The sequence below is a fragment of the Vicia villosa genome, linkage group LG6 (assembly GCF_029867415.1).
Source record: "Vicia villosa cultivar HV-30 ecotype Madison, WI linkage group LG6, Vvil1.0, whole genome shotgun sequence".
Classification (NCBI taxonomy): domain Eukaryota; kingdom Viridiplantae; phylum Streptophyta; class Magnoliopsida; order Fabales; family Fabaceae; genus Vicia; species Vicia villosa.
The window spans coordinates 102301588-102316888 of NC_081185.1; the positions used below are offsets into that span (position 1 = coordinate 102301588).

Below are 15301 nucleotides of genomic sequence, written 5' to 3' on the forward strand. Positions count from 1 at the left end.
GGTATCAATTAAATACCTTGAGTTCACATGTATTAATTTCTATTCAATTACTACTATAATTCATTTTATTTCACTATAATAATTTTGTGTGTGTACTCTAAAAAACCTCTGATACTTCGTTTTCAAAAAATCGGGAAATTTGATTTTAAAAAATCTATTCACCCCCCTCTAGACAGTTTTCTTACATCATATTCTCACCCAACAATTGAAATCAAGAGCTGGTCTTTTAATTAAGTCTAATCGACTCCAAAAGTTTTGAGAATATGGCGGACGATGACGATCCAAAGGGAGCGTACAATAGAGCGCCAGTTTTCAAAGGTGAAAATTATACTTATTGGAAATCAATCATGAACATACACTTGTAATCAGTGGACAAACATATATGGTGTGTCGTCACCAATGGACCTTTTATTTCCACGGGTGAAGATGGAGTAGCAAAATATCCAAACGATTGGAATGAGGATGAAATCAAAAAGGCCTCATATGATTATCTCAACTTTAAGTGCAAAAACATTATATGCTATATCGCATCATACAAGTGTCAAAGGTATGTGGGACGCTCTCTAAACTCTCTATAAAGGAACAAATGGCGTTAAGGATGATAAAATCAACATGTTTACAGTGGAGTTTGAATTGTTTCGTATGGAACCTGAAGAATCTGTGAATTCCATACAAACTAGATTCATCCACTTAATCAAATTAAGCAACTTGGGTAAAACCTATTCCAACAAAGATTTGATAACAAGCTATTGAGATCTATGTGCAGGGAGTGGCAACCGAAAGGTTACCTCTATAAAAGAGTCAAACAATCTCGATACTTTGGATATCACAAAATTGTTTGGAAAGCTAGCCGAGCATGAAAATAAACTCAAACAACTCACCAATAGAGAAATAAAGTCGAAAAATAAAGAGAAAGTAAAAGAAGAGAAACAAGATCTTTCTTTGAAAGCTTAATCATCAAAAGCTAGTAAATCAAAGGAAGAAAGGGATGATTCTGAAGAAGAGGCTCCTAAGAAAGAGCATACGAGTTTATTTGTCAAATACTACAATAGATACCTCAAGAGAAACAAGCTCTAACATTCTGATAAAGGCTTGATACTTTTCATAAATACTCACCCGCTAAAAACTGAACACAAGAAAAAGGATGATGATGTTACGTGTTATGAGTGTGGTAAATCAGGACATTATAAAACTACATGTTCAGGCCTCACCAAACATCATAAGATGTACATACATCTCTAGTTGATGAGCGTTATAATATTTCTAATACTTTAGTTGAAAAGGTGGAAAAACTAGAATGTGTTGAATGTCCAATTTAAAACTTGAAATTGAAAATCTCAAAGGACAATTAACTCATGCTACTTCACTATCTTGTTCTTGTTCTAATTCTCCAATTTATAGAGGGAAGATTTTCATTAAAAAAAATCTCGTGTCACTAGGAGAAATAGAAGAAGCATTTCATCTAAAATTGATTGTCATTATTGTGGTGATAAGGGATACATTAGGCCTCAATGCCACATTAGGAACTTCCAAGTTCCAAATGGTAAAATGGCATGGGTTCCTAAGTGTACATCAACTAACCCCCAAGGATCCAAATAAAATTGGGTACCTAGTTCTATCTATTATTGTTTTGTGCAGGAGTGTCTATGAATCTTTATGAATTCTCAAAACAAGTGAAGGAAGATGTATTCAATAATATTTTTGATCGTATTATATTCTTTTGATGTATAATGTATTAGTGTTATCTTTTGCTAACATTACTTTTGTAACTGGTATGATCGTTTCATTCTCCTTTATCTTCATATGGTTGCACTCTATTTATCTTATTTTTCTTTAAATTGTCTTGTTTGCACCATAGTCATTCATGTATCAAAATTATTCTTCATATGCATCAAAACATTTGCATCAAAATAATGATTTAGTTGCATTAAAATATTTTTCATTAAATTCAACTTGAATCAAACGATTTGTGTATTAAAATAATTTCATCAGCAATTAGCAAAGCATATTCTTATAGTTCAAATATTTGTCGATGATATTATTTTCGGCTCGACTAATTTCTTTATCAAGATATTTAGTAGTTTGACGCAATGAAGGTGAATTTGAGATGTCTCTTATGGAAGAGCTGACATATTTTTTATGATTGCAAATCAAGTAAGTCGAAGAGTGCACTTTCATAAGTAAAATGAAATACTGCTTAGAGCTTCTCAAGAATTTTGATATGAAAGACTCGGAAAGTATCTCAACACATATATCATCTAATGTGTTTATTGCCTAAGACGGAAGAGGAGTGGACTTCGACATTACCAAATATAGATGTATGATCGGATCCTTACTCTATATAGTTGCGAGTAGGCCAAATATCATATTTAGCATGTGCATGTGTGCTAGATATTAAACATCATCTAAGGAATCACATTTTAAGATCGTAAAATGTATTTTGAGGTATCTTAATAAAACCTTGCATCACGATCTTTAGTATCCTAAAGGTAGTGCTTGTAGCTTAGTAGGTTATTCTGATTTCGATTTTGCAGGGTGCAAGTCGGATATGAAAAGTACTAGTGGTGTTTGTTACTTATTTGGAAGTTGTTTAGTTTCTTGGCATAGTAAGAAGTAGCATAGTGTTGCAGTTTCTATTGTCGAGGATGAATAAGTAGCAGCCAGTAGCTGTTGTGCATGAGTCTTATGGCTAAAGCAACAATTGCTAGACTATGATTTAAAACTTGGTTGCGTTTCAATTAAGTGTGATAGTACTAGTGCGATTAGTCTTACTAAGAATCTGGTACTTCATTGACGAACTAAACACATAGAGATCTGACACCATTTCTTAGACCATGTTGAAAAAGGGGATGTTATTTTTGAACACGTTGACACTAAAAGTCATCTTTCTGACATCTTTACAAAACCTCTGTCATCGGAACCTTTTCACAAAATCTATAGAGATTTAGGACTCTTGGATTCCTCGTGTTTTAAATAGAATAAGAATTTTTTTTTGTTTCATTTGTTATGTAAACTATATTTTTACTAACACTGTTTTGTAGCAAATAATTCTCTTACCGGCTATATTGGTATGTCTCTATAACTTTAGTATCTGGTGTGTATCATTGTTTGTGTATTTCTCCTAAATATGTTCATTGGTTTGCTTCTACCATTTTTACTTTTCTCATTCATTTCTAACATATTTTGGTTATTCTAGTTGGCATAAGTCATTTAAAGATGTAGTGTTAATTATGTGCATTTGAGCATTCATATACTTGTTCATGCATTATTTAAATTGTTAATGCATTTTACTTCATGATAGTTTTGATCACTTGTTATATGTTGTTGAACATTTATGTTGCATGTAACATGTTATCTTCTTAACGTTGTATATTCTTCTTAGCTATTTAGCTCATATATTCATTTAAAATTATTTGATGTGTTTGGTTGTTTAGTTTCTAGATCCATAACAATTGGTATCTCTTTTTGATGTTGTCAAAAGGGGAGAAGGTTGTAATCAGCCTAAAATCACAACAAAAGCTGAGATCCTTCACTTACATGAAGGAGTTCATATGCTATGGATTCACCTTTCCTAAGATTCTTATGATCCTTAAATGGAACAATGCCACTATAAAGTGATCAGTGACATTGCAGAGCGTGTGTCTGCGCCTCTGAAGCTGACGGAATGCTGCTGGTACTTTCCCTAAGTTATCACTGTACCAAATCCATCTAAGAATATATTTGCATAAGGCCATAATCTAGAGAAATCTGTAGCAGTTGCTAATGCACAAGCAGCTAAAGAGAAATGAGGTTGCAAATCTTTAGTATATATTTATAATTTCCTCTGACAAGTTTCAATTTTCTAATGCTCTCTATATACAATTACAGAAAGAAAGAAAAAATACTACTGAAAACATTTTACTCACATGTATACATTACATATATACTACGTATGAGACACAAACAGATGAACTACATGGTGTTACCAGGAAATTATCAGTATACCGCTATTACAGAATTACAAATTTACTTATGACAACCACAGGACAAATATACACATACTTAGAAAATTCTAATAGGTTGGAAGATCTGGATGGATACATCTCTTACACGCTGAGCCTGACTCTGACTGAAGGGAGTTTCACCTTTGTAAAATGCTTTGAATGAGTGCAACAGATGCTGCTTGTTCCCGTTATTACGAAATTGAAAGTGAATTAGTAGGACTCACGGAGGGACACATGTTGTCCAGAGTACCGTATATGAACACACGGTAGGATATTAAATCTTGTATATTAAAGTAAATTTCCTATTCAATATATTGAGTAAAGACTTTTTACATCTGATTTTGGGCAAGACCCGCAATAGAAAAACATCTACTGGCACTGAGATCTGTATTTTTCATTATGTAGTAAATTCAAGAATCACTCCAAGCATCATCATCTTCATCACTTCCAGCCAAAGCCTGTTTCCATGATTGACATTAGTTTAGTTTACCCAGAAGAGAAGTGGTATGTTGGTGCAGGGAAAGAGCACATGCGGTTTAACAAAACATAACAGAGAACATACACCAAATAGGATAAATTTATAATGTAAGAGAGATAGACCTGGCGAATAGAATTTGCTTTCTCCAAGATGGCAGCAACCTTCAAGTTCGTTTTCGGACCCTGAATGTTGGGTCGTGTAACCACAGCAGGCCTCAAGTTGAAGGACTGAAACACAATATTTTGAAATATCAAAACACAAAAACTTTATACAAAAGGATAAAAAAGCATGAACAAGATGAAAGTTGCTGTCAAAAGAAAAAAGATCAAAGTTGCTGTCAAAAGAAAAAAAAGATCAAAGTTGCTGGCTCTTACCTTCGTTCTAATCTGTTCTAACAATGAGTCTCTTTCATCTACCTTGGGTGCTACAGGGGGCCTAACACGATCAGTGACCTTCCTCAGCTGCAGTGGTACAAAGGCAGCGTGTTATGCAAAAATTAAGACTGCATAAAGAGTAAATTTGGCAAGAACAAGAAAACTGTCTCTACCCTGCTTTTGTCAAGAGCGGCAACAACGTCAAATAAATGGTTCTGAGGTGGAGGAGGCTTCTTTGACTTTCCATTTGGTATTTGATAATCAAATTCTGATGATTGGGCCAATGTATCCAATGACATCGCCACATCCTCCTCTGAAGGCAGCAAGCTGTGATTGGGCTGCATAATTTCTATACTTGGAGGTGGTGACTTAGGTGAGACTATATGATCACCTTGATCCCTTTCCAAATCAATTGATGGCTCCTCAAGTGTTGTAAATTCCAGAACAGTCTCTTCCATTAATTCATTTGGAGAATGAGAATATTGTTCATTTGAAGAAATGGGATCATCTCCTGATACAGGACATTCAGCCGGTGGCACTGAGTGCAATTCTCTGGTGTCTTCTTTAGCTTCAGAACATGTTTTTTCTATTATTTGACCAGAAAACTGGGTCTGTTTGTCTTGTGGAAAGATGGTATCAGCCCTAGGAACAGCACATTCAGCTGGAAGTATTGGTGGGCATGAACTTGAATTCAATACGCTTTCTTCAGGACTATCATTTCTAGTTTCTATATTAGTATCTTCCATTAACTGACTCATGAATTGAGACGGTTTTTCTTGTTGGTCGCTGGTATCAGCCCCAGGAACAGCACATTCAGCTGGCAGTATTGGTTGGCATGAACTTGAATTCAATATGCTTTCTCCAGGACTATCCTTTTTAGCTTCTATACTTGTATCTTCCATGAACTGATTCTTGAACTGAGGCACTTTTTCTCGTTGGTCGCTGGGATCAGCCCCAGAAACAGCACTTTCAGGGGGATGTGTCGGCGGGCATGGATTTGATTTCAGGATACTTTCTCCCTCTGAAGCTACAACACGTCCATGTGGCATCCAACCATAAGATAGCATGGGTAATGCTAAGAAAGGGTTGTGAATTTGAGTTTTCTCCAGAACTTGGTAATTATGCTGACCATTTGCTTCATTTACCATTACAGGTAGCTGCAAAGGAATGGCAACAGGATGCTCTGAAATACCTGCTGATAACCCAGAAGAGTGTAGGCTTTTATTACTCTCCACAGCCACAGCAGGCAAAAAAGGATTCTGATATGGCAAGGTTACTCTTTCAGAAGTTGATAAGCCAAATTGAGAGTTATAATCAGGTATAACTGGCTGTACTGGTTGAAATAATACTTGACTTACACCTATTTCTTCTCTCTGTGAAACTAGGGAAGCATTTTGAACCTTGCTCATTATCCACTGCATAGGTGGTAGAGGGGGCATAGGTGGCGTTTCCTCAAGATTTATTTTGGTTGCCTTGCGAAAAAGATTAGGAAGTATAGGTTTCAATGGATCCGTGAAATGTTTTGTTGGGTTAATCTTCTGATCAGATGACTTTGATGCGGAACCATCTGAAGATTCCTCTAGATGGACTTCAGCAGAAAACTCAGAAGCAACACAATTTATTCTCTCTTGCTCCAACTGGTTTGATATCTGCATCGGCTGAGGTTCAAATTTTGGAGAGGTACATTTTTCTTCATTTTTTAGCAGAAAACCCACATCTTGCTGCACAACTCGTGGTTTTAAGGTCCACTCTAAATGGGTTTCGGGCTCCGGTTGATTATAGGAAGGTAGTGAAAAATCATCTTTACTGTTCTGTAGATCATTCTTGCAAACAATTGTAGATTCTGAATCTTGAGAGTCTAGCTCTGAACATTTGGTCACCATTTTCATGTCATTGAGAGAAGAACCATCTTGGTCTTTCTCCTTGAGTAATGAATAATGAAAATTATTACATATACTAGAGTTAGAAGAATCTGATCTGCTCAGGCTCAACAGTTCATCAGTAGAAGCAATTTTCAGTTGATCCACTACTAAATCTGATGTTAGCTCTGTCAAAGAATCTCTTGCAACTTCCTCACTGACTTCCAAATTTTTCCAGTGAGAATCATCAAAAGTAGAAAAAGATTCTTCCAAATTTGTAAGGCTACTCACTGGAGATGTCATATATGAAAATGGTTCCAGTTCATTTTCCCTCTTCTCTGCATTCAAGTCTATGGAAATTTTTGTCAACTCTACCCCGTTGGATTCCATTTCCATCCTATTGGAATCTGGAGAAGCTGGGAAAGATTCCAACAAATTTGAAGGATTCATTGATGGGGAAAAAATAGAATTTGAAGCTTGACAATTAACAATACTTGCATCAGTTTCAGCATTATCAAGAGAAGGAATAGCAGATACAGCCAGATCTTTGGACACAACTTTTTCAGGAAACATATCATTTACCATGACATCGTCATCCTGCAGTATATAATTAGGAGAAGGTGGATGTTTAATAAGATCATCATCTTCAACTTGATCCAAATTGCATGTTGATCCATCTATTTCATGGTCAAACATTATCTTTGGTACCTCTTCAAATTTCGATAGCTGATCAGGATAAAGAATTTTAACTTCTACCGAATCAGGTGCATCTTGTGGATTTCCTTGTGTAAAATCAGAGAATAGCTCCTCTGCAAAGCTATTCTCTATGGCAGTCTCCACAACAGGAAACAAATCTTCTGAGTCAAGTTGCATTTTAGTGCCCGGATTAAGGTCGACTTCCATGGGCAGACAAATGGGATCCTCCCCCCATGGACCATTGTCTCCATTGACTGATATTTCAGAACAGTACTCATTAGGAGATTCTTCATGCGTCACTTCGATGTCAGAATGATCACCACATTCGCCTTCATGGACTAAACTTAAATCATTGGAAACTTGTAACAGAGTATGGGAATGGACATGAGGATTGCAGACATCCAAGTTGTTTAAAGAATTGTTGTCAAAATAAACAACTGGGAGAGTATTATCTTTTATTGGGGAGATGGTGTCTTCCTCATCTTCTAACCTTAAATGCCGTTCAACGGGAACATGTGGTGTTTTGTCTGATAGAGTTGTAGCTCCATGATCTGAAGACAATAAACATCCTGAATCTACTGGACATAAACCAGAAGAGACTGGTCGAGAATCAGATATTTCTCGGCCAAGATCATGAGCATCATCATGTGTGACAAACTCATCAATTTTTTTTTGCAATTCAACAGTTTGTGGAAGCTGGTTGGAAAGCATATTTTCAGTCTCTGGTAAGGAATTTCCAATTGATTGAAAATCTGATAACTGAGCATGCAGTTGGGTATGTTCTTCAGTTCTATCTCTTCTGAATGAACTATTATCATCATCAGATGCACAGGGGGTTCCTGCTGACCGAGAGTCTGGTAGCTGAGCTTGCACTTCAATATTCTCTTCACTTCTATCTTGTTCAAATGAACTCATTTCCTCTGATAATGATGAGTCTCCAAATGATTGAGAATCTGAAAACGGAGCTTGCAGCTGATGTTCTTCTTCTTCATCATTTGAATCAATTACCTTTTGGACATTCAAAAGGCTTTTCTTAGGTCCACACTCATTGTCTATTTCCAACTCGGAGTCTATGGTAGCTAATGCATCCATATAATCATCAACCTCACTAGCCGCGTCATCAGAATGGTAGCAGTCTAGGCTGCCTTTTCTTTTATTTTGTCCATCATCATCCACTAGTTCTGTTTCATCAGGTACCTTGAGATGCTCTGAAGACACTTCACTTATCCCACTAGAAGAGATTTGTTCGGGCTCCTTCACAAGATATCCATTTGTCTCCACCAGAAGAGATTTGTTTTGTGCATCATCATCCACTAGTTCTGTTTCATCAGGTACCTTGAGATGCTTAGAAGACACTTCACCTGTCCCATCAGAAGAGATTTGTTCGGGCTCCTTCACAAGATATCCATTTGTCTTCCTGCCTATTTCTGAACATGAATTAAGTTCTAATTCTTGCTCATTTGATGAAGAATGTGTTATTCCATTTTCAATAGACCTTCTCATAGGTGAAATGCCATTGATTTCGAGTATTTTAATCCCAGTTTCACTAGTGTCGCTTGACATCAATTTCACAGGCAGTGGATTGAGTGAAGTTTCATCAACCATTTGCTGATCAGGTGAGGTCATTTCCAGCATTTCCTCCATGTAACTTCTCCCAAATGTTGCTTCAACTGCAGATCCATCAAATTGTCTTTTTTTCAGTTTCACAAGACGAGCAGGATCACTACAGGCATTCTCAATACGCTCCTCAAGAAACAACTGATGTAGTCTGCAATAACGAAAATGGATTGAGTAACTGATTAGCCATTATGAGGACATTTTTGCATTTGACAAATCAGAGGCATAGCTTATGCACCACAATAAAATTGTTGGAACTCACTTTGAATGTGATAGTACAGCTCCAGGGGTCTCACCAACCCTCCGCCATTCCCCTTTCTTTTGCTGGAAATACAAATTATACAAATTTAATATCCAAAATTGCAAATATTCAATTTTCCATTGCTATTGTGTTTTTATTATGTCATTTAAAACACTTCGAGAAAAATTATGTCATCAAGTGGTAGTACCTTGACTTTACGAATTTTCCTTTCCCTGTGAGCTTCTACTGTTCCTGTTGCACTTACAGATGGAGCAGGTTCTGCTTTAAAGAATGATGGATCAGAGTAACGCTTCAGACATGCCCCAGCAACAGCCACATCAAACCTTTTTCGTCCAAAAAGGAAACAAAAGCTTCAGATATCCATAAAATAATAACTAGATAATATTTATACTAAAATTGTATTTTTCAAATCTGGTCACCATACTTGTCTAGAAGGAAAAGTCTAGGTGGACCACGGCATTCTTCATATGAATCCATTATAAATCTAGGTAAATCTCCGCGTGAAACAAGATTCTGTTCAGATCGAAGATTAGGACACCAGTCAATCCCTGCAGTGCAAGAAGCAAATTAAAATTTGTCATGCGACCCGTTATCACCTACAGTTCAAATTACAAACATAAATAAGGAAAAGGACTCCATTGATTAGTTAACCTCCATTTGTGAAGAATGAAGAATGATGAGTTCGTGACAAAAATGCTTTCTCAAGTGGAGGAATTTCAGCCTCAATCTGTTGAACACGAGACATAAGACTGTGGCCTCTTTCAGCCGTAGCCATTACTTCTTCATGCAAGTCGTGGAACATCTCAGAAGCAAATCTAATCAAAATGATACACAGTTAAAATGTTAAATGCAGAAAACTTGTCAGAAGCTGATCAATGTAAAACTCGTAATTTAAAATGTTAAATGTTGATGCCAAGACTATAAATTGGAACTATTTTTGTAAAAATTCACTGCAGGGAACAGGATGCCATGATCACCTCACTTATGACGAAATTTATAAAATTTTCCTACCATATGACATTATAGTAAAATTTACAAGAATACTGAGCCACAGCCACCTGGACTCAATCAGGTGGTTGACCCTTGAACCCTTAATAGTAACAATGTACCCACCAAACCAAAAATTTCAGAATCTGAAATGCTAGTCAGCTCTGTAAAATAATCTACTTAAATCTCATTTCTCCTTCTGTGATTTAATAAAAATCATAATTTCTGTAAACATACAAAAAAAAAAAAATTTGAGCATAATTCTCAATCAAATCATGTTTTCAGCCAATAACTCTATTTTTTAAATATTCCCTAAAACTTAGTTCCATAATTGTGGTTCAAACATCATGGAATCAAATATCCATGTATATAAAAAAGCATCCAACATCTTCTCAACGAATCTAAGCACCAATAGTCCATTTTCTTCCTTTTTTATCCACACAAAAAGTGGTTACATACAAAGAAAAAGTCACTACATACAAAGAACAAAATGAATCAAGGAATCAAGGAAGAAGACACAAAGAAAACGCGAAATAAATTTAAACAAAAAGAAAAATATAATTAAAAAAAAAAAGTAATATTCTAAATCAGTTACCTACATTCAATTCTACATTACAATATTGAATCATAAATTCATAATAATATTTAAGAAAAAAATATAAATATAAAGTCAAATTCAGCCACATACCTAACCACCAAATTAGAAACCCCAAACTAACAAATTTCCAACAGCAACAAAAAAAACGAAAAGTAAATAAAAATTTAAATATATAGAAGAACTAAATTATCATTTTATTTTAATTTTTCAAAAACTCAATGTAATTACAGAAACTAGGAACACAATTCAGCATCAGTCAACAACACAAGAAAAGCAGTTAGAGAGAGAACTGACTGAGCGAGGTCACCGAGCTGGCGCAAGAAGCCGACGAGTCCGCTCATGGCTACGGCTTCAAGGAGAGCTTCGGAGTCATCCTTATCGGCGGCACGGTGCAGCTCCGGATCCGCCAAACTGTGCGCGCTACGAATGTGGTACCTTGAGATAGGCATTGTTCGAATTCAAGCAATTGATAAACGATAATTTTGCTCCAATTACAGTGAATTTGCAGTGTTGTTTGATGCACGTTCCGGTGACACTGCGTTTTCCGTTAGTTTCGCCATGGAAATGGAAGAGAGAGAAAGAGGAGCCAAAGGGAGAGAGAGAGAGAGAGAGACAGATTTTCTTTTCTTTTCTTTTTATTCTTTTGTTTGGATTTATTGCACTTTGTAGTTTGTTTTGTATTTATATTCATATTTATGTTATATACTATAGGGATTTCTTTCCTCTAAAGTTTGAACCAAACGACTTAACTTAAAAAATAATTAAAACATCACAAAATAATAATAATATATGGATTTAATTGTATTTTTAATCCCAAAGTTGTACAATACATTGGTCTTTTATTTTTTTATAAATTAAATAGTCTAGAAATTGAAAATTCACCTTTTAAATGTGAATGAATAGAAACTCAATTATGTTGTTTAATATTATTAATAAGATATTAATTTTTTTATTTATATTAATTAGTTTTTCAAAAAAATTCTTCACATATCACTAAAAAAAAAAAATTTTTAAATAAATTATAAATTTTAATTGTATACAAAATAAAATATGTCTTTATTTGCAGTAAATTTTATAATGAAGAAAAATATAAAATATTAACATTTTAATTTTACAAAATATAATTTTTTTAGTGAAGACCCATTTTGGTCCCTCACAAATATTACACGAGTCAAATTAGTCCCTCACAAAAAAATTGACCCAACTTAATCTCTTACAAAATTTAACTGGATCATATTAGTCCTTCTGCTAATATTTTTCTTAAATCGGTTTTTTCCTACTTCTAAACCGGTTCTTTTCATACTTTTAAACGGTGACTGGACTGACACGTTAGATTTTTTCTTTTTAAATACTAAATTAATTTTTATTTTTTATTTCATTTTTAAACAGTTATCAATGAATAATATCAAAAAAGCCAAAATTATTTCTTATAAAGTAATTTTTAAATAAGTAATTTTCATGATTTCTACTAATATTAACAAATTCTATACATAAATTTTTAACTATGAGGTCTCAAATTCAAGTCCCTTCAAATTAAATGATTTTCACTTTACAACTAGATAAATCAATTTATATCGTTAATAAATTGACTGTCATTTACAACTGGAAAAATCAATTTTTATTATTAGTAAAGTGACTATTATTTAAAACAAGACAAATCAATTTCTATTGTTAGTAAAGTGATTATCATTTACAACTAGATAAATCAATTTCTATGGTTAATAAAGTGATTATCATTTACAACTAGACAAATCAATTTTTACGGTTAGTAAAGTGACTATCAAGAACAATTAGACAAATCAATTTCTATTATTAATAAAGTGATTATCATTACAAATAGACAAATCAATTTCTATTTTATTAAATTGAATGTCATTTAATCTGAAGAGACTTAGGTTCGAGATCATATTGATACAAAATTTGTATTTTTTAATTTAAATTTAGAATTGTTTAAGATTAACCACATGTGTCTGAGTTCAACTCCTTATAAGAAACAATTTTGACTTTTTTATATTATTAATTTATAATTGTTTAAAAATGAAATTAAAAATAAAAATCAATTTAGTATTTAAAAAATGAAAAATAAATAAAATCCAACATGGCAATCCAGCCACGGTTTAAAACTAAGAAAAAACCGGTTTGAGAAAAATATTAACAGAAGGACTTATATGATCCGGTTAAATTTTATAAGGGATTAAATTGAGTCTATTTTATTGTGAGAGACTAATTTGACTCGTGTAATATTTGTGAGGGACTAAAATGGGTCTTCAACTCTAATTTTTTTTGGTTAGTTATCAAAGAAACACTTTCACCATTATAGTAAATATTTTATTCTTGTTGGTGGCGTTAAAGGAATGAATTTGTGGTTGGAAGAGGTTATAGTGGTGTTAAATTGTAAAATAAGTTAATTATGATTCATTAATTTTTAATTTGGGACAACCTATTTTGGAGAGAATTAAAAATAATTTATTGAAGTGGAAAAGCAAATTTTGTTCATGGACGGTCAGTTAATATTCACCAAATGTGTTTTGAATCTTTGTTGATTTATTTTAATTTCTATTCTTTTCTTTTTTACTCTAATAGATTATATCTCTTATATCAAATATTTATGAAAAATGGTAACGAGATATTTATGAAAAATGGTAATTAGTACCTTCGGTAATCTGCGTATTTAATGTCTCGAAAATTGAAATATTAAATTTTCAATAAAATATTTTCTTTTTTGGAATGCTTAACCATTGCCCTAAGCACACTGGTTGTAACATCCCATTTTCTACCCAACATTTATATTAAGATCAGAGTGCCAAATTTCAAACAATCAAATGAGATGTCACATTCTCAACTTAAACAACATAATTTGTATTTTATTTAACAGGATACATAGCATTCGGCGGAATAACTCACAACATAATTATTCATATAATAACCACCTTTTTATTATTAAAACAACAGAATTACAACTTTCAACTTATAATTCAGTTAAAAACCATATTCAACTAAAACATCATTCAATTTCAATTTATAATTATGCAACACTTAGTAATAACTACAACATAACAAAGCATCCCCCGAGTGCTACGTATCAGAGCAAGACCAACTCGAACTAACAGCAACTAAAACTTCATAAATTTCTTCAACTTTCACATCTATTCTTGAGTACCTGCTCAGTTACCCATAATAGGTAACATCATTACAGAAGGGGTGAGATATCGAATAAATATAAACAAAAGTATGATAATCGATATATTAGATAGAATCATACAATTTCATCACCACCTTCAAACAACCAGTTATAATGACAACCAACAACAACAATTATAACAACAACTTTAGCAACAACTAGTAACGACAATCATAATAATAGTATAATAACTATTTCATAACTTAAGTCAACACATCTTAATAACAACAACAACTTATAACAACAACAACTTCACCTTTAACAACAAATTCACAACAACAACAACAACATCACAACGGCAACTTAATAGCAGCAATAAAACAACATCAACAAACAACGTCAAATCACAACAACTTCTAATGCGACTCAAACGTGCAAATGCATGTGGATCCATCAGAGTACAACTCCCAACTTAATCATATGCCAGGGTATCGAGGCATTTCAACAACTTAAACAGGATGTCATCAAGGGCAACTTAATCCGGTGTCATCAAGGCCAACTTAATCAATGCAATGTATGCGACGTTATGAATGACATCCAATCAACAATATCAACAACAATAACCAGAACAACAACAACGAAAACAACAACTTAAACATGCATCAATTGCATCAACTTAATCCAACATTGGTCGTTCCACCCACAACTTAAACAACCTTCAACTTTGGCTGTTTAGGCCTACAACTTAATCAATCATATTCAACAACAATTTTAACGACAACAACTAAGCAACAACGACATGTTCAACATCAACACAAAAAACTCAACATTGGTCATAAGACTTATAATCAACAATGTCCATTAAACCGGGACAAAACAACATATTTAACGTAAGAGAAAATCCACACATTCTCAAAGCTTAATTAAGCACGCAAAGTCGTATCGATTTACCAAAAATTATGCTACTGGTTTTGAAAATAGTTTTACAATATAGAAAATAATTTTAGCTTTCCAACGGTCCAACGACGTGTCAAACGGACACCCGATTCAGAAGTTACGAGATTTCTAAGTTTTCGGAAAGCGCAAACACCGGCATCATACACTGACACAACAAAAACCTCATTACAAACTAATTAAATTTATTTCCAGAACATGAAATTATTTTTATAAGAAAATACACATTATTAGTTTTCTAGCGCTTCAAACGGCGCCTAAAACGGAGTTACGGTTCAAAAGTTATTGAATTTACAAGTTTTGCAAAATTCTGCCGCAACCAGAAAATTGTTGTTACGAAAATACTGTAAAAAAACCAAAAAAACTGCTGCA

General features: G+C 33.8%; 1 protein-coding gene across 1 annotated transcript; it reads right to left on the bottom strand.

The window, feature by feature from the left end:
- Positions 1 to 3870: 3870 nt before the first annotated feature.
- Positions 3871 to 11510, bottom strand: LOC131609439 (protein SCAR2-like). The gene is made up of 9 exons (XM_058881130.1): positions 11149 to 11510; positions 9921 to 10084; positions 9694 to 9817; positions 9457 to 9592; positions 9270 to 9331; positions 5009 to 9158; positions 4836 to 4922; positions 4584 to 4688; positions 3871 to 4441 (listed from the first exon to the last, which is right to left on the bottom strand). The coding sequence occupies exons 1-9, from the start codon at positions 11301 to 11303 to the stop codon at positions 4394 to 4396; spliced, it is 5031 nt and encodes a 1676-aa protein (XP_058737113.1). The 5' UTR covers positions 11304 to 11510; the 3' UTR covers positions 3871 to 4393.
- Between the last annotated feature and the right edge of the window lie 3791 nt (positions 11511 to 15301).

Excerpts from the sequence above, each read along its gene's own strand:
- LOC131609439 (XM_058881130.1), bottom strand. The coding sequence starts at position 11,303 with ATGCCTATCTCAAGGTACCACATTCGTAGCGCGCACAGTTTGGCGGAT. Across the intron at positions 9,593-9,693 it reads AGACTTTTCCTTCTAGACAA|GTTTGATGTGGCTGTTGCTG; the intron begins GTATGGTGACCA and ends TGGACGAAAAAG. Across the intron at positions 4,923-5,008 it reads CCGCTCTTGACAAAAGCAGG|CTGAGGAAGGTCACTGATCG; the intron begins GTAGAGACAGTT and ends GTACCACTGCAG.